Source organism: Antechinus flavipes, chromosome 2, assembly GCF_016432865.1.
Source record: "Antechinus flavipes isolate AdamAnt ecotype Samford, QLD, Australia chromosome 2, AdamAnt_v2, whole genome shotgun sequence".
Lineage (NCBI taxonomy): Eukaryota > Metazoa > Chordata > Mammalia > Dasyuromorphia > Dasyuridae > Antechinus > Antechinus flavipes.
The window spans coordinates 46009876-46030204 of NC_067399.1; the positions used below are offsets into that span (position 1 = coordinate 46009876).

Genomic DNA, 20329 nt, shown 5'->3' on the forward strand with positions numbered 1-20329 from the left:
TCAAATGAGAAATGTAAAATTCTTTCAAAACCTTAAAGTGCTTTATTAATGTTAGCTATTGCCACTAAGCTTTTTACTTTTGTTAAAAGGGATGCATTTCTGAGTAGTAGAGAGGGGAGGGACTTATTGTTAAATAAAAGTGATATAAAAATAAAGTGCCTATTTTAAGTAATGTTTATATAGCCCAACATTAAGTTTATAATTGTTTTATTTAAGATAAATTTTCTGAATCTAACAAATAAGTGAGGAAATGAGGACAAAATGCAGCGAAGAGATCAATATGGGAAAGAACTTTCTTAGCTATCTAAAAGTAGAATGCTGCCTTAGTATATGGGAAAAGTTCTTCCAATACTGTAACTACTCAGGATTCTATTAAAGATTTCTTCTCAAGCCCAAACTCTGAACTGCCTTGATTTTATGGCTTACAAGAAGCTTTCAATCTCAACTTTCCTTTCTACAAATACTCAATAATACTCAAACTACCAAACCACATGTGGCAATTAAGAGAATCAAGTGAGAATAAAAGGGTGAAATCCTAGACAAATAAATGTTAAGTTGTTCTTCCTACTAATTATAACTTCTATAATTTTCAGATATTCTCTAACGCTCATAACATCATGGCTGTGGATATTGACGGCCTGAGGCATCTACAAAAGAAAGTGATAATCATCCCAATATTAGAATCTAAAGGACAACTGCCCTTTAAAGTTTTTCTTTCAACTCTAATTGGACTGGTAGCATTGAGGGAAGAAGATAATCAATACTATTACCAATTTCTTAAGATCTCCTGCATGCTCCAGTGACCACCCCTCTATCAACTTCCAGTAAGTTGGGCAGGTGGGAGGGGTGTGTGGAAATTAGTGAATCAGTAATTCAGAAGAAACCATTCCATCCTTAGAGGATTTTATTGTAAGCTCTAAACCCCAAACAATTAAAACCACCTGAAAAAGTCTGGTCAAAGGGAAAAAGAGAATGAAGTTTTAACGTCCTCCATTTTTAAGATTCAACCTAGGGGACTTAAAATTTTCAGTTCCAATATAATCAACTCCTTCCCTATTAAAATCACCCTTAAACATGACACCACAATGAGTTACTGAGAAGCTGCGATTGTCATAAAGAACTAACTTTTTTCCCTGGGATCCTCCAGCCTACAGAGTCACCAATTCACAGCAAGAATAAGAGAATTGTGATGTGAAGGAAAGGGCTATGAAGACCAGAAATTATTGGTAACTCAGGATCCTTATTTAGTAGCCATTAGCAGAGCTGGACAACAGTTTCAACGTAGTCCAACTAGCCAATTAAGGAAACGAGTGCTAATTTTTTTTTTAAGTGGAGCGGGGAGACAGAGAGAGAGACACACACACACACACACACACACACACACACACACACAGAGAGAGAGAGAGAGAGAGAGAGGAGAGAGAGAGAGAGAGAGAGAGAGAGAGAGAGAGAGAGAGAGAGAGAGAGAGAAAGAAACAGAGACAGAGACACAGAGACAGAGAGACAGAGACAGAGTGTTGTGTGTGTGTCCTCCCCCATGATAAGCCCAGTGCTTTCTCTCACCCGGTCAGCAGCATCTGGAGAGGATTTTCTCCAGCAGACAGTAAAGAACTCGATTACATCCAGTTAACTGTGCTCTAAACTGATTATGCATGTGCCAGGCTAATGGATTACATTAGCAAGAGGAAAAATAACATCCAATCAATCTCAATTTGCTACAGACCACACCAGGGCCTAAGAGAAAAACTGGTTCGTGAACTCCCTCCACCCTGACCCAAAATGCTGGGGCTCACAAAGCCCCACTCGAGCAGCATTCTCTGGTGAGAGATGTGCATTTTAATCACAGCGAAGGACAGAAGGACTAAACTGCGTTTGGCCAGGGCACTCCTGCTACCTGAGACACTGTTTCCCTTGCTGTGTCTCTCTGCCAGTGAGGGACCTGGCAAACCTCAAGGAATCCGAACGACAATTTACCTTGAGGCTCACAAGATGGCTTTAGTCATAAAAATCCTCTAAGCTGTGTTGTCTGAATATGATCACGCCCATTTTACAGCTGAGGCCTCCCTGACTCCAAACCCAAGACTTCCTGCACCAGACTGCATGGCTTCCCCTCAGGGACCGAGAAGCTAGCCTAAGTGACGGCCCGCAGTCCTTACTGCACAGAATTCCACCTTGAGAATGCACTATCCGGTGGCAGTTTCATCAATCTCCCACATAGGCAGGGACATTGGGCCTGTAAACTCGGGGCCCATCATCAGACCGTGTTTCAAGGCTGGGATCTTCCATTCCCATTCAGGCCCATGGGCTGAGGGTAAAGGGCTGCTTCCTCACCACAGGCTTGAAAAAAGACTTCCCAGACCCAGTTCTCCATCTCCCTTCTTGGATGGCGGTGGTATGTTATTGCCATTAGTTTTCAGATCTTTTCATCTTCAAAGGAACATCCTTTAAGAATTCACTGTGACCCAGTGGAGAGGAGGCTAACTTGGAATTATGGAATGCTTCAAATTCCAATTCTGACAAGACAAATCAGCATGTGCAAGATCTTTTTTTCTCATTTCTGTAAAATGGGGATAACACCCTTGCACACTCCTCAGGTCCACCTCCCCCATCCCCCCACAGAGTTTTACAAGGCACAGATAAGATGCTTCTGAAGTGTTTTGAAAACTCAAGTCTTCTGTCAAGATCCTTAAAAGTCCTTCACATTAGGATCCCATCCTATCCTACCAGCCTTCATTATTCCTATGTCCTATGGTGAAGGCAATTTGGCTTTCTTCTCCGCCTAAATCTTGGTGCCTTTGCACCATTTCTTGCTCCTCAAATCCTATCCCTGCCACCCTTGAACTGTCCACTTGGTTTACAATTCCTTAAATAATCAAATTACCATCACCATATAAACGATTTAAAATCTATAAATTCAGTCTTGTATCTCCAATTACACATTATCAATCGGCTGTCCCTGAGACAGCCAAACTCAACACATCCCAGACTGAATTCATGACCTTTCTCCCTTTCTTCCACACTTCACTATTTCTGTTAGAAAGCCCCAGTATCCAACAATCCCTGACACCTAAAACCTCAGCACTATCTCCCTCTCAGCCCACGTGGCCAATCAGTCACCAAACACTGACACTTCTATGTACAATATCTGCATCTGACCTCTTCCTCTTCACCTAAAGGGTCACCTCCTTACATTCAAGCCTCCCCTCTCTTTTTGCCGAGACAACAGCTTGGTCTTCCCCACCATGATTCTCTCCACATTATCCTCCATCCTGCAAAGAAACTACTGCCCAGATAATTCTCTTCAAGCAGATGATTCTGTGAGCCAGTCACACTATCTTGTTCTTGGTTTCTCAAATGATGCTTCCTTTCCCAGATCTAGGCCTTTATACTGTTTATCCTCCAAAGTTACTATGCAATACCTTCTCCATCTCAAAGAATCCATCTCTTCAAGCCATAACTGAAGCACCATCTTCTGCAATGAAGCCTTTTCTGATCCTCCCCCATTTAATTTTTTTGTATATTTGCTTTGTATCTGTGCAAGGAATACTTGGGTATATATTGGTTTTCCAGTAGATTATAAGCTTATTGAGAGTAGGGGTTATTTTATTCTTTGTATATACAAAGCCTGGCACAGCATATAGTGAGTAGTAAAGATGTTAGTTATTGTATGATTATCATGCTGATGACATGAAATATCTAGAGAGGGCTCCAGATGGAATTGAACCTGGGTCCCAGTCTGGGTACAACTCCCTCTCAAATCTTCTCCCTCAGCACTAATGGGGAAATGGGAGGAGATCCTTTGGACTCCTCCTAACTGCAACTTGAAAGCATCAGGATACATTTGAGATGCCTGGACTAAAAATCTCTTCTGAATTATCTTCATTTGGTGAGAACAATTAGAAATCTTATCACTGTTTAAATACAATTAAGATATATTCTTTTGAGCTTCCATTTAACAGTACTGTGCAAAGAACCTCCATTTTAAGAAGGAAGAAAATGGAGGACAAATCACTTGATAATTTTTGCTTACTTAACATATGTGGTAGGGTCTGAATAGCTCCTAATAAATTGGGACTCCTTATAGTTATTATCCCATTCTTAACCATACCTGCAACATTCAAAGGAGGTTTCCAACCCTGTATTTCTTTTTCCCTCTGCCCCTCAAAAAAAGGAGCTCCATGATACATCCTTTAAAGAGGATTCCCAAAAATCACCAAACTGATCTGGATTAGCCATATTGCATTTCCAATCTACAGATTAAGAGGTTTTATCTCTTTTTATCTCTCAACTTAAAACAAGAATATGGAAGTAAAAGTGAAATTGGTTAAAAAGCTAATCTGAGCATAATTAAAATCTCCAAACAATACTCACTGCCATAATGATACAGGGCAGAGGAAGGAAAACGGTAGAAAAGAGGAGAAATGAAAAATAAAATGGAGGAAAATGGAAAGAGAGACAGAGAAAGGGGAAGAGAGGGAGAAAGGGGGAGGATGTTTGTGTGTATGTGTGTGCGTGCGCACGCGCATGTGCGTGGGGAAGATATGTGAAATGAGGCTAGTTAGATTTATGGCGATTTGTACCTGATTGTTCATACTAAAGCCATTATGGAATGATTAGAGAAAAAGGTGAAGCTTTAAGTCCAGTGAAAATCAATAGAAACGTCTGGAGCAATTCTGCCACTCGAGTGAAAGGACTATTTACAGTATCCGGAGCTCCTCTTGGGTTACAGCCTACAGAGTTGAGAGAAGGAAAAGGAGGGATGGAGGAAGGGCAAAGAACATAAAAGAGGCTTGGGCAGAAGGAAAACAATAAAGAAAATAATGAAAGACAAAAAGAAATGTAAGGAGCCAATAGAGGGAGAAAGAAGGGAAAAGGAGAGAAGAGCAAAAAGGGGGAAAGGTGAGATTGAAAGGGGAATAAAAAGGGTTGAGAACAAAGGGAGAAAAAAGAAGGAAGGCAAAGGAAAGAGAAAACAAGGAAGTGGGCATGAGAGCAAAGGCTAGAAACTATGCCTGAGTTCACAGCAAAAAAATGCAAAGGAAAGAAAGCAACTTGAAGGGAGGGAGCTGAAACTCAGCAACTGGACCCCATAATGAGACACTTCAGGTTATAGATGGAAGGCTCATCTACCTGTAACCTTCCAAACACCAGCCGAAGGCCTTTTTCATAATCAAACACCCTCAAGGTGAAAAGATCCATTTTTCTCTTGGAGGGGCTTCCCTCCATGGCCCGGACTGCTGCAGGAGGGGGAAAGAACAGTTGAGTTCTTCCCCTGCTACTCTAGCATCTTCCACTGGGCAAAACGACCCCGCTCCCAGGAAGCTCCAGGGCGTCCACTCCCGAGAAAAAGGGAACGAGCGTCTCTTACCTTGTACAGCTTCAGGCTTGCTTCGTGCCTCGAGTTGACCGTGTGGAGCCGGAGCTTCTCCAGACTATTAGTGTAGTAGTCACAGGCATTGCACTTCAGATGCACAGGGTTTCCAATGGCCACGCACTTCAGTCGCCACTCGTTGGCTTTCCCGCCTTCCTTGATGTGCGCTACCAGCTGGTACTTCTGCACGTGCTTGTCCGTCTTGCAGTGGAGCTGAAAATTGGCCTTGAGCTGGGTATTGTACCGGCAGAGCTTGCACTGATAGGAGTCCCCCATCACTGCCTTCCATTCCTCCTCAGGGAGGCCGCGCTCCATGTTCATGTGCAGGCCCAGCAGGTCCAGGCTGTCGGTGGTGAACTTGTTACACACCGCACACTGGAACAGCTTCAGGGACGGGTCATTGGTCTGCGTGAAGCTCTCGCCCAAGTTCATCAGCTCCTCAGACACCAGCTGCCCGCCCCCCAGCCGCATGTCTAGGGGTATTTCACCGCCCACTGCACAAAGGAGAGAGAGAAACCGAGTCAGAGAGAGCAACAGCTGGCTATCTCAGGGCCAAGGGCCTCCCGCGTTCAGTCACGCAGAGGTCTGTTTCAGGGAGGGAAGGAAGCCAAACCGGGCAAGGTGGCTCCACAACACAGAGACGCTCCAGAGCCTGAGGGGCTGCCCTTCGAGGCAGAGATTCTCTACATGGGGGCAACAGGATCCTGCATTTAGAACGGGACGGGCCCTTCCAGGTGTCACACACACCCACTGAAACGATGAGAAAACCGGGGCCCAAAGAGCGCCAGTGGCTTCAGAGCCACAAAAATGTTAAGGAGAGAGGATTAATACAGGCTGTCCCCAAAGTCTTAGTGCGCTCAGACTAGGTAGAGGATCCTTTGGTTGCGGGGAGAGATGGCTGGGGGGCCATCGAGATTCATTGCTGAATCTGGGAGTACAAACTGCCACGGGCACCTCTGCAGAGTCTAAAAGGCAGAAAACAGGGCAGCAAGTTGGTCAACGTCACAACAACCTTCTCCTTGGTCAAACTTCCAACGTTTGCCAGGATTTAAGTTAATCAAAGATTGGTGGATGGCACACACATCTGGAACCAGGACTGGGCTCTGCACTGAAGGAATGGTGGGCAGCCAAGTACAAGAAAAGAAGCATTATTCATTTTTAAGTCTTTCCCCCCTCCTTACAGTTATCCCCATCAATCTCCAATGCACCTCTGACCTGGCTAAACAAAAAGGGACACTCCACTCATGCAAAGGGAATTGATCGAGCAGCTTCTCATCTATGTACTACAAATGCTCCCCCCCATTAACTGGAATCGTACGCCTATCCACGGAATTTACTTCCCGGGCCCTCCCTTCTAAGACACACTCATACACCACTTCAGCCAGTTAGTGCTTTTCTCCCCCCTCCCTTCAATTGCTCTCGATGATGTTGCTTGCGTCTGATGAGTCTCTTAGTTGGTAACCAACCCGAGAGATGTTATTCTTTAATATTTTTAATATTTGGCCTATGGATGTTGCAATAGGAAGCGTCATGATTGAGAAAACATTTCTATGGGCTCTTTCCAACATCATGACTGTTTCTGAAGGCTAGGGAAAAATCTAAAAATCCACCCAAATCTTTTATCAGCACACATTTCAGAGAAGTTTAGAAGCTTGCCTTTGATATCTCCTGCCAGCCATGGTTGCTCTCAACATGGAAATGGCCTTTATTTTAGGACAAATTAAAAAAAAAAAAACCCAACGAATCACCTTCTTTCACCCTTCAATGTACCATAGTCAAATCACCTGAACCAAGATTACCATCCACAAAAATGCATACAATATCTACACACACACACACACACACACAAAAAAAAAATTTTGCCTGGGAAGAACATAAAACAAGAAACAAATATTTGTTTCTTTTCCATTTATGACCAGCAGCATCCAATCTCATTTTAAAAAACAAAACAACCTCAATATTACTCTAAAAGAGATTTAAGCCCTCAAATGCCAGATTAAAAATTAAAATTTGCCAACTCCAGTTGTCAACTAAGAAGGTATAAATCTCTCTCCCACTCCCCAGGTTCTTGACCTAAAATGAGTCAGTGAAAAAAAGGAAAAAAAGCCAGAGAAATGGATTTGAAACTATGAGTTCAGAAAACATTATTGGCCTAAATGGACTTCAGGTCCTATATCTCAAGGAGCATATTTGAGTGTCTGATAATAGGCAAAGTAGTGGGTGTCCAATGTCACCAAATAGAAATTTTATTTTTCAACCCAACAAATTTATACCACATTCCCTTATGCCAGAGACCAGCATACATCACAATTCATATAAAAAAGAAAAGTGGTTCCTTACCCCAAAGTCAACTGTGTCAAGTCTTGCAACCATTAGCAATCATATTCATCCATCCATCAATTAATTTAAAAAAAAAAAACACTCATTAAGTACCTACTATGTGCCAAGCACTGGGGACAAAACCAAAAAAAAAAAAAAAAAAAACCATTCAAAAGGCAAAACATAATTCCTGCCCCCAAGAATCTCCCAAAGATTCTGAAGTACTGTTTTAATATGCATTCCCTTCACATCATTACTTAAAAAGACAAATGACCTTGAGTTGAAGGTTGAAAAAAAAACCAAAAAAACAATATATGACAAGTCCAATTTTCCCCTTTAGACAGAACTTCATCTAAACTTTTCTGCTACTATTGGACTAGAGATTGGATTCTTACCCATTTTCCGAAAAGACTCAACTGCAACCACCCTAGGGTTCCATGAATTCCTTTGTTTAATAATATTTAAGTTAATGCTATTTCCAAAGAATGGTTAAAATGATAAACTTTAAGTATGGGGGTTAACTTTGAAACAAACAAAGATAGAAAAGATTCCTTTTTTTTCCTAATAAAAATCCAATAACCTGTAATATCTGAAGACTTCTTCCAGATTAAGAGCTACAACACCCCAAGCAAAGGTAGAGTAGGAAATTACAGTGATTTTTATTTATATAGATTTGCTTCCTATTACTGAGATCTCTTTGAGCTAAACTGTACAAACCCCTCACACTGAACGGGAGACTTGCCTTCTCAATGTTCCATACAACTGAAGCTCAATAAAGGCAATTTTTTATTCCCATGCCCACCTAGGGGCGTCATTTGAAATGTTATAGTCATACTATCCCACCTAGACCAAAAAACTCCCCAGATGAAGAAGAGCTCGGTAGTGGCCTGCCAATCACTCAATAACACCAGTCACAGTGCTAGCACTATGGAGATAGTTCTTGTTGAACTGGAGGATCATGATAACATTCCTACAACACTACTAAGAAGTCTATTCTTTCTGGAATCAAAATGGAAATAGAGATTATTGGTATGTTAGATTAAAAGATTATCTGTTGTTATTATAGGTCATGAAAATAGTCTGCTTTGATAATAGGCCCTCCTAATCTCTCTCTAGTTTTGGCTACATCTATCAATCACATCATGTTAGGAGTCCCTAACACGTCATGTTAGATGAGTCCCGACTGGGTTATCTTCTCTAACCACCTGCTTCTAGTCAGAATGGCACTAGCCCAAACACAAGGGGGTGATATTTTGCCCCTTTGGCTTGTTCTGCCCCTTGAATGGATGCTTTTCCCCATTCTTCTGTTCCCTATTTCTAGAATGCTCTCCCCTTCCTTCAACAGTGAATCTCTACCCAGCTCTAAGATCATTTGCTCCATAAACCCTTCTTTGATCTCCTTCCTACCCCGTAGCTGCTACCTTTTCTTTCCTCAAAACTTAGAGAGAACATTGGAGACTCTCCAATTCACTTATGCATTATTATGAATTATAGCTTTTAAAAATTGGATTGTAAGCTCTGAATGGGCAAGGAATTGTGTCTTCTCTCAACACAGTATCTCTTCCTGCACCTGGCACAAATACTTAATATATAGTGCTTAGAAAAACGTTTCAATGAATACATCTTAAATCCACAATTACCACCTCCCTTTTTTGGGGAAACCAGGTATCTTAAATAGGGATTAGTAGTGTGACAGACACAGATATACAAGAAGTCTACTTCTCCACCTTATTTCCAGTGCAGTCAGAAATTTCTGTGACCTAAAATCCCTATTTGTCCAACTGAAGACCCTCCCCCTGCCTATATTCACAAAACAAAGAATATCACCTCATCACTATCTAGATCTATCTAGGTTTTCTTTCATTTCTTCAAAGAACTACCTCTGGTTTCAAGTCCTCAAGGTAAAGTCACTACTATTCCTTCAAGCTATCTTTGCAAAACTTTTGGAACAATAAAACTGACAGCAACAGTCATGGTTTGATCATTTTGAGGGTCGATAAAAATCTAAGTTGATATAATTAAGCAAATTTAAATGCTTATATTTTAATATTCATTGGAATTTGAGAGTTAGCTTAAATGTTTGAAGCTAGAAAATATTACAAATTTAAACACACATCAGGAAAGAGACAAACTGAAAGTTATCACAACAATTCATCAAGATCAATGAGTATTAAAAGAGCATGGGTCAACACTTGAGAATCACTGGATTTGTTTCTATGGGCATAGGATGAAGGCATTCACATTTAGTTATCACTTCTCTATCGGGGATGGTTTAAGATACCTCATCCCTAACTTTGAGGGGCTCACATCATCATGGAAGATGGACAGAATGAGGGCAAGTCAGAAATCAAAGGTCCAGAGATAGAGGTGGAAGGAGAAAGGGGAAAGGACAGCTTTAAAAACTGGTCCAGTGAAATAACTTAAGTTTGAAAAAAAATGGAATCTCAAAAGGAGTGGTGCTTGCTTCTACATAACATGGTTTGCGGCATCCAACATACAGGAAGGACCAAAAGTTCTACATAAGATAAGACCAAAGAGAAGGGCACAGCAGGTAGTCCCTGGGTATACGGTATTCCGATTCAACATTCCTCCCTTTTCTAAAGTTATCTCCAATCTAAAAATGGCCATCAAGTCCCTTTCATCTTAGCTTCCAATTATTAGAGCTACAAATTTTTCTATAAGCCAGGCCTCATTTCTACAGTCAAAACTTTCAGAGTGATGAAAGCCCATTTACCAAGAGTTTAATCCAGGTTAGGTTAGCCTAATTTCCTTGTCCTATTAATTTGATCCAAGAAGTCACCCATCGATGTTTTAAGACTGAATTGTAGACTCATCCAGCATCATTCTTTTTGAGCAAAGAAATGGCAACTCAGTCCCAAATTCACTTCCGTGTATTCCGCACTCACCTCATCTTCTTTATTTTTTTTTGAGGGCTTGTTAATGAAAATTCTTGGGAAGCCCAAACGATGTTGACACAAATCTCAGCGGGCCTTGCCCCTCCGAGCCCTCCCTAGATGCAGTGCTGCTTCCTTCTTATGTAACACCTAACTACGATTTCCCATCATTCCCAGTAAGTGCTAAAAAAAGGTGAGAAAGATCACCAACATGGTGGAGGAGGCCTCAGAGAGCCAGAGACGGCAAAGGCAAGCACCCGAGAGTCCCAGAGCGCCCCAGACTCAGAACCGACACGGAGAGAGAAGGGAACGCCTCTACCTCGAATCAGTCAGTCAGCACTACTCAAATGTTTACTTGGTGAGTGAATGAGAGTAAATTAATGGATCCTTGTGTACCTATTTAAGGGATAAAAGGGGGAAGAGGAGGTGAAAAATACTTGGTGGAAACCTAAGGGACTAGGCTAGGGGCGCTCAGTTGTCGAGGGAAAATACAAATCCACGGGATCACCTCATCTCCCCCCTCTCCCAACCAACCCACCGAGTGAAAAATCAAAAGGGAGCCTCACCTAGAGCTGGGGTCGCCATTGCCGTCATGGGGCTGGTGGGATCCAGCTGAAACCCGCTCATCATGAACTGGGCCTCCGAGGCCGGGCTGTCCATCTTGAGGTTGGGCAGCGTCATGTTCTGGGCCAGGTAGTACTGGTAGAGCTCGGCCTCGGCCGGGGAGGGCAGGGCCCCGAGGCCCAGGTGCCGGTTGTGCTGCATCTGGGTCATGTTCTGCTGCAGAAGCATCATGTTGTGCATGTGCTTCTCGCTGGTCATGTGGATGCGGAGGTTCCTGGCCACGTTGGTCTCGTAGTCGCACACCTCGCACCGCCAGGTGGGCTTGGTTTTTGGTTTGGTGGGGGAGGGGGCCCCGCAGGTGCTGCCGATGTTGGCCGCGGCCGCCGCGGCCGCCGCAGCCGCCGCCGCGGCCCCGGCCGAGTGACTGAAGACTTGCTCGCCCCCCCCATTCTGCAGGTTCTGCATGTTGTTGAGATGCTTGTCGGACTGCATATGAATACTGAGGTTGCCTTTGGTAGTAGTCGAGTAGTTACAGACCTCACAGCGGAAAGGCTTGTAACCGCACGTGTAGCTCTCGCCCCGCGCCAGGCGCGGGTGAGGCTGCCCGCTCTTGCAGTAGACGCACGAGCCGCCGGGCTCGGGATGCTTCTCCTTCATGTGCGCCTCGAGCGTCTGCTGGTACTTGTAGTGCCAATTGCACTTGGGACACTTGAGCGTCTTGCACGAGTTCCGAGAATGCATCATGGTCATGTGCCCCCCCAGGGAGCGGGAAGAGCCCAGGACCGTGTCACACTTGGGGCACTCCACGCCGCTCCCCGAGGGGCACTCCCCCACCCCAAGCTCACAGAGGGCCCCAGCGTGCTGGTGATGGGAGAGGTAGCCCCCCTCGTCCCCCTCTGCGCTTTCATTTGGTTCTGGTGCTGTGGCATTGTCTTTATTGGCACTTTCATCCAGGAAGTCCAACCTCCTGCTGCCCTCTGCCACACTGGCCCTGACACCCTCACTGTTAAAGCTTAAACGATTCCTCCTGTTTGCACCATCAAAGACAGCAAAGGAAGAAGTAGAATTAGAACTAGTAGAAGCGGTGCTCCGCGACAGAGTCTGGAGCATGTTAGGCATTAAGGGAGAGTTAGAAATGCTTTGGTTTGAGAGAGCAAGGTCATTTTTGTTGCTGCCACCTGCCATGGCCCCAGACTCCTCATGGGGCCTGTCCTCCAACTCATCCTCCAACTCACTCGGAAAGAGTCCTTTGCAACCCTCATCTTCCTCCTCCTCCTCCTCCTCCTCCTCTTCCTCCTCCTCCTCCTCCTCCTCCTCTGCATCCTCCTCCTCCTCCTCTTCCTCCTCCTCCGCATCCTCAGCTGGCTCTGCCTTCTCTGAGAGGCTATCCTGGTCACCCACTTCTTGCTTCTCACCCTCTGCTACCCCAGGGTCCTTGCCCTCTGAGGATTTGGTAGGACTGGAAGCCAGGGGGCCCAGGGGGACTGAGGTAATTGGGGTCTTCAGAGCCGAGCTGGTCAGCCCGCCAAGGTTCAAGAGGGTCCCAGGCGTCAAGAGGCCTGACTGGGGCTGCTCGGCGGCAGCGGCCGAAGCGCCCGGGAGCGCCTCCTCCCCTTCCATCCGAATGCCGCTAAATTTACCGTAAAAGCTGTGTCCGGCCCCATGAGGTTAGCTGCGGAAACTAAAGGGTGCTGAAAGTTTTTGTTTTTTGGTTCCAGAAAACTTACAAGGGGTTCCTTGTCTTTGCCGATCCCTTGGATGATGGCGGAAATGTTCTTGTGACTAAGAATTTTCCGCTCCTCCTCGCTGAGGGTCATGCGGTGGTCGTGCACGGCGTGGGTCACGAACGAGCGGACGTAGCCGAAGGAGAGCTTGCACAAGAAACACATGAGGATGGGCTTCCTCTTCCCGTAGAGCACAAAGCCGTCAAACTTGGACAGGTCCACATTGTTGGGGACATCTTTGGATACGCAGGAGCTTTTGGCGGAACCATCGCTGTTCAGGTAATCCTTGTTGCTTTTGTGCCGCACATCAAAAACGCGGAAGCTGTGCAGGACGGGGCTGACGCCCGTCAGGGCTGAGGTATTCGGGAAGGCCTGCTCCGAGCCCTCGAACCATTTCCCGAAGGACGAGGCTATGTGGAACGTATTGATGATCTGGGGGTAGACCGGGGCGGCGGAAGAGGGCTCCCCCTGCTTACCCCCAGCGCTGGGCAGAGAGTTCAGAAAGAGCGCCGGGAGCGCCCCGCTGCCGCTGCCACAGGCCCCCCCACTCTGGACCAGCTGGCTGAGGCTCTCGACAATGTAGGCCGAGCCATCGGGCTGGTAGACTATCTCTCCAGCCAGGTTTTCCACGTCACTCTCCTCGTCCCCCTCCTCACTGGAGTCGCTCCCGCTCTCCTCCCTCAGGGGGAGCGGGGGGCGGGCGCTGGGGCAGTGGTGCTCCATGTAGGTCTGTAGGCTGGCGAAGGAGGCCGAGCACTCGTTGCAGCTGACCTCCTTGCCGGCGGGCTCAGCGGTGGGGCCGGCCGGGTGCGCGCTGTCCGGGCCGCGCTCATTGAAGGGGGCCCGCAGGCTGTCTAGGGGCCCGTGGCCGTCTGTGGCGGACTGCTCCATGCTACTGGGTTGGTCAGGGAGGTGGGTGCTGTTGAGTTCAGTCCATTGCTGGTGCTGAGGGATCCCACACCCATTGTCCTTCCCAGGGATGACAGGCGAGTCACAGCCTTCCATGGTAAGGCCTGCATGGAGCTTTCATTGCACCCAGTACGGTTCGGACCTGAAGAGAGCAGAGAGGGGGAGAGCAGAGAGAGGGGAGAGAGAGGGAAAGAGAGAGAGGAGGAAGAGAGAAAGGAAAGATGTTAGGAGGGCAAAGGCCAAGGTTCCACACAGAGCACTTTCAAGATGTTTCTAGCTATCCCCAATACAGACTCGGCCTACAGAGCAGTCGAGACCCTGACGAGCCCCCAAACCACGCAGACGCGCGCCTCCGGGAGGCGGTGATGGGAGGGGAGGTTCCTACAGGTGTCCGTGGTGGGGTAAGCTAGTCACGGGGAAAAGGAGAGAAACACAAGAAATGGCTTTTCTGCCCTGCGGCTTCCATCGCCCCCCGAAAATCCCCCCAACGGAATTTCGATTCTTCAGGGAGATACTGTTAGCGTAAAGAGCAAGAGATAACAAGTACAAGAGGGGGAGAAAGGGCCCAAATCAAAAGCTACTGAGAATAAAATCTCACTAAATTTCAAAAAAATTCAATCTAGGAAGTCAAGAATGTAATGTGTATGTATGCATGATCCTCAGAAATCCAAGTACTTTTAGCTAACTGATTTAATGTGATTTTTAGTAGCCACAATTCTATCCCGAAGTCTGAATGGGGGAACCTTACTTAGGCGCTCTTTGACTTAGCTCTGGATGGCAGCTACCGCCCCCAGTTCCAACTCAGTAGCTTTACGAGCCCTCATTCTCTCCAAAGCTCAGCAGACCACCGGCCCCACTGGCCAAATGGGAAACCGAGGCACCCGGGGTAACCGTTTGCTACATGACTCTGCCCTTTGAGAAACCCAGTTCCTCTGCCTCTCCCCACTGCCTCGGGCAGGCCGCATCTTCTCCCAAAAGGCGCCGAGCTCAAGCGTGAGAACACTGGCGGGCTTCGTCGGTGACGCCCCTTTCCTGCCTGCCAAGCCCCGCACTCTCAGGGATGGCCGCTTCGGCCTCCCCACATCATTCGGCTGCTTTTCTGCCGAGGGTCTGAGCCGACCCGAGACACCAGCTGTGCTCGGGAGCCATTCCCTCGCACACCTGCCTCTCGGTTATCATACAGTAACTAAGCAGCTGTCCTTCAACCCCGAGGCTTTTCCATTTCAGAGAGGAAAGTATCATTGAAGTGCATTTGCCCTTTGAGAGACACGCATCCCCAGGGAGAGCGGCGTCGGATTCCCCGCCATCACTCCATCTCTCCTCTAGCATCCGCATCACAGGGGCACTGATGCAGGAGCCACAGCGCTCCCGCAAGCCGGGCTCCCAGCCCAGCCCCGCTCTCCAACTGGGAGCTCCCAAGGCACCGCAGCCCCCTGCCCCTCACTCCCTGGGTACAAGCAACTGTGCACACGGCTTCATGTGGCTTCAGAAGGGATCGGTGCTGGCTCTAGGGGGCTTGTGTGTATGTATATGTGTGTGTTGTATGTATGTTGTGTATGTGTGTGTGGTGTGTACATGTGTGTTGTATGTACGTGTACAGGTGTTGTGTGCATTTATTGTGTGTGTTGTGTGTACTGTGTTGTATTACGTGTACATGTGTTGTGTGCATGTATTGTGTGTTGTGTGTACTGTGTTGTATGCACTGTACATGTGTTGTGTGTATGGTGTTGCATGTGTGTACATGTGTTGTATGTGTGTTGTGTGTACTTGTATGTACGTGTACACGTGTTGTGTGTACGGTGTTGCATTGTACATGCATTGTATTGTGTTGTGTGTACGTGTACATGTGTTGTATGTATGTGCACTGTGTTGTGTGCATGTGTATGTGTGTACTGTGTTGTGTGTATGTATACACGTGTTGTATGTGTGTGCACGTTTTTGTGTGCACGTGCACATGTTGTGTATGTGCGCATGTATGTGCGTGTGTTGTGTGCACGTACATATGTGTGTTGTGTATATGTGTGTGTATGTGTTGTGTATATGTGTGTGTGTTGTGTATATGTGTGTATGTATTGTGTTGTGTGTATGTGTACATGTGTTGTATGTATGTGTGTTGTGTGTACGTACATATGTGTGTTGTGTATATGTGTGTGTTGTGTATATGTGTGTATGTATTGTGTGTATGTATACATGTGTTGTGTGTATGCATGTGTGTGCGTGTGTTGTGTGTACGTACATATGTGTTGTGTGTATGTATGTGGTGTGTATATGTATGTGTGTGTTGTGTGTGTGTGTGTGTATTGTGTTGTGTGTATGTGTACATGTATGGTTTTTCTTCCCCCTTCCCTTTTCCTAGTCCTGATGCTAGCCTAGAGAATGAGCCGACAGCTCCCCCACGGGAAAGGACTGGGAACACAGCGTACGAGTCTCCAGGGAAAGAACTTTTTTGCAACCAAGCGGCAGGCTTTATTTATCTAAAGGCACATATGCTCAGAGCCGCCACGCCTACTTATTGGAGTTCTCGGAGCTCCATGACAACAAAAGATCATTGTCTCTTATAAAAAGACACCCCATCCTTCCCCGCTTCAGCCTAGGATACTCTGGGACCAAAAGAGAAATCCAAAGGAAGGACCGGCTCCTTCCTACCAGGCTCCGTCTGTGCGGAGCTGTGGGCGACTCCCCTTCAGCCCGGACGGGATTGGCCGAGAGGCCCTTGATTGACAGCTCGGGCCAAAAAGGTTGGTAGGGCCGACGGGGCGGGAGGGTTAACAGCCTGATTGTAAAATCAATGTCATAAATGCTTGGTAAGTTACAGGAACATGCGGGAAAGGGAGGCCGCGATTGATAAAGGAGCGCAGCTTTGATGCTGCACTGGGGACTTGTTTATTGACAGGAAAGCCAATCTCCTCTCCAGGCCAGGCCAGGCCAGAGAAACCTGCAAGCGTTTACCAATTAATTGGTGGGCTTTTCTTCCTCTGCTTCTCTCTTCCTCCCCCTCAACCAACTGTCCAGTTAAAGAGCTATGGCTTGAGAACCACCGCCCCAGCAGGAGAGCCTTCCTCCTCTCTGGGCCCGCCTGGCCTCTCCTCCCGAGGGGCGCCGCCTCCCTGGGGATGGGCCCCCCGGGGGAGGGGAGCGCCCCGCACCTAACAGGGCACCGACAGGCCGCAGACACCCCGGAGGGCCGGCCCCCCACCCGGACTCGCCCCGCGGTGGTCGCCGGCGCCCACTCGGCCTTCTCGCCTGTAACTTTTTCTTGGAGAAAACCTCGGCCACGCAGGTGGTTCCATGCTCTGTGTTCTCTGGGGGGGAGACTGTGAGAAGTACGGGGAGGGGGGCCGCGGAGAGGCCCAAACGATGAAGACATCTGTCTTCTGATCCCAGCCGTCCACAAACACCTCTGTGCTCCTGACACTTCCCCATCCTCTCCCTCATCCCACAGTCTCTCTTGGCTCCCTTGCTCTGTTTATCAGCCAGTCAATAAGAAAAAGGTAGTTCTTACTTAAGGAGGCAGGAGTCAACTCGTCAGGTCGATCAGCACTCTGTCTGTAAACACGGTTTCCCGTAAAATCAATGATCTTCAGTTACAGAGAGCAGTCTGAGAACCCTAAGAGTCCCTGGGCTTCCACGGGCTACACAGTCAGCTGGAGTGAACAGCCCCCTTTGTTCAATCTCTCCTCCAGCCTCTCAGCCCCTTTTCTCTCCTTTTATTACCTTTTCCTATCCCTCCCTCGGCCTCCTCCTACCCACATTTCCATTAAAGCCTCCTTTACTCCAGAACACTTGTCAAAACCCAAAAAGGCTCAAATGGGACAAGTTCGAGTCCTACAAAGTGCATCACATGAATAGGGCCATTGAGACCAGGCCCTCCTCTCCACAGACCCCCAAAGGCACTACCTTCAGAAATATACTCAGGAACAGCAAATGGGTCTGAGCTCCAGTTCCCCCCAAAGGAGCCTGACGCCTTCACCCAGAAGGAGCCTCCCTGTGGCCTCCCTACTTTTCCTGGAGGCTGCCTGCTTGCTCAATGCATTTTAGCAAATATCAGTCTTTACTTTTCACCTAGCTGATGCTTGGGACCACCAGCCAACATCTATCACCTTGTGTACTCCCCAATATATTCTATCAATACTGATAAAACCGATAGTTAGGAAGTCTTCCTTGCTCAGCAAATGACAAAACTCCAACAGTCAGGGGCTTTTCAAATGCAACCTTAAGCATTTCAGATCTTTCTTAAAAAAGAAAAAATAAAACCAACAACAACCAAAAAAACTCTTCAAATTACAGAAGCACAAGGAAACCGAGTATAGTGGAGGGAAGGGGGCTGGGAGTGGGGTGGGGTAGTTAGTCCTGCTGTTGCCCAGGCATCCTGAGAATTAAATATGAACAGTCGTAGTGTGTAATTTTAAATTGTTAATTAGCGCAGGGTTAATTAGGCGGTCCTTTCACAAGAGGCTGTTTGGCAGTAAACCAAGACTGGAAGCAATGGAAAGGAAGGAAAAACAAAGGGAAGAGAGACAGTGAGAAACGGTCCCCTCTGTTAATAACCCATGTGGCATCATGAAAAAAAAAAAAAAAAAAAAAAAAGAGCTAAACAGGCAGGAAAGAAATTTCTCAACTGTTTCTCAAGGAAAGAACCCCTGAGGTTCTAGCTATTAAAAATGCTCCTCTCGTGGGAAGCCTTCCTCCTAGCGTCAGCACTCTGGCATCCAAGTGCTCGTCCCAGAAGCCGAAAATGGGCTCACCAGCACCCAGTGGATACTTCTATACACTGCAAGGTTACACAGCATTGGCAATCTCTAACATCCACACGTGCAATCAAGTAGCCGGAAATGCCGAGTTCTGAAAAAGGGAAATGCTCCAGAATTCCCAACTCTGTATCCTAGAAGCAGGTTCTGAGCTTAGGGAGAAAGTGAAAGTGGGTGTGTGTGTATGGGAGAAGGGGGATGGGGAAGGCCACCCAAAATGCCCTCTGAGAAAGATGCCAAAGAAGCAGCCCAATTCTGTGACAAGAGGAAGGAGGAAGGGGGCATGCCCGGCTCTGTTCTCCTAGAGCAGTTTCCCATCCTTCGCCCTTCCCCACTGTTTCAGTGGCTGCTATGGCGACCAGAGAAATGTTCTAAAATCAAGATGAGCCGAGTTCAGGTCCCATCCCTGACACATGCTGTGCCATCCTGGCTCAATCACTTTACTCATCAATTGCCCTCAAGGCAACAGATTAAGGTTACAAGTTGCAGAGCAGAACTGCTTCCTTTACCAGTGAAATGGCAATAAACTGGTGATTAAAGGTGAGCTTATTCCACTGGGTAAGAATATGCCATCAAGGTGCTTATTTTCCTAAACAATGGAGAGATGTCAGATAGATGGAGCATTAAGCGTCTGGTATGGGCCAGGAGCTGTGCTAAATATTGGGGATACAAGCAAGTAATCCTTGCCCTTGAGAAGCTTACATTCAACTAGGGGAAGACAATATATGAAAGGGACTCTGAACAGTGGGAGTAACCCACAGGTGGTAGCCTGGGGAGACAGAGGGACAAGGAGATGATTGCATATAATAATATTAATACTAATATTAATATTATTATTAGCTGTGTATAGACCCTGAAGGATGACCCATGGAAAGACAGTGTTCTTTCCCCTTGGGACCTCCCCCTCCAAACCATGCAGAGTCAAGAAACCTAAAGGGAAAGTCCACAGGCAACTTGGTTGGCTTCTTGAAGGGGATTTATGGGAGGCTAATGACAAGAGTCACATGGATAAGAAGAGTTGGATGGGTACCATAGGAGGGAGAACCCAAACTGATAAAACTGTAGCTCCATCAGAGCACCCAAGGGTCAGAAGCAAGGTGGAGCAGAAAGAACACGGGACTTTAGAGAGGCGAGAGTCCCAGCTCTGCAGTTCACCAGCCCTGTGACTTTCAACAAATCACTTCATGTCTCTGAGGTCCAACTTCCTCCATATGAAAAGCTAAGTTGCAAACTTTGTCTCCCTCCCTCTAGGGCTGTTGTGATGACAAGGACTTGCTAACCTGAAAGTCCTCAATGGCCAAAGGCAGTCTAGCAGCTTACAGGTGGGTTTCTCCCCCTTTGGAATGGTTGAGTTAAATACCATACTAAAGTGGGCAGAATTCCAAGAAATTCAACAATGCTGACAGGCATTTCCCTGAGACACTATTATGCATCTGAATTTGAACAGCATATTTCATTAAATAAATGTGAACCAGCCCTTGTTCTAATAAGGAGGTACTCCCACTGATGATAACTACATGAAAGGGGGTCAGGTACCACCTTAGAAAGAATGAATTTCCTTGACTCTGCAAAGCACAAGTGAAATGAAATCCAGAATAATCAGTGCCTTGAGGAAAGGGAGAAGGCCACGACGTCTGCATTAGTTGGGCTGGCAAAACAGATTCTGAGAGCTTTAAGCTCACCCAAGGGGACAGGAATCAGTTTCATCCACCTTTCAATTTGGTGGGCACCCTGTGGAGGCATCAGGTCCATATCTGTGCCCCAAATGGAGAGGAGTAATAACACTTTTAAGGATTTCAA

The 20329-nt window shown here is 46.7% G+C and overlaps 1 protein-coding gene across 1 annotated transcript in view; it reads right to left on the reverse strand.

Annotated features, from left to right (window-relative positions):
* Positions 1-14796, reverse strand: part of ZFHX3 (zinc finger homeobox 3) — a 199509-nt gene extending 184713 nt beyond the window's left edge. The window contains 3 exon segments of the mRNA XM_051974700.1: positions 5369-5865; positions 11151-12803; positions 12806-14796. Of these exon segments, the coding sequence (XP_051830660.1) occupies positions 5369-5865; positions 11151-12803; positions 12806-13877 (3222 nt within the window). The 5' untranslated portion in view covers positions 13878-14796.
* Between the last annotated feature and the right edge of the window lie 5533 nt (positions 14797-20329).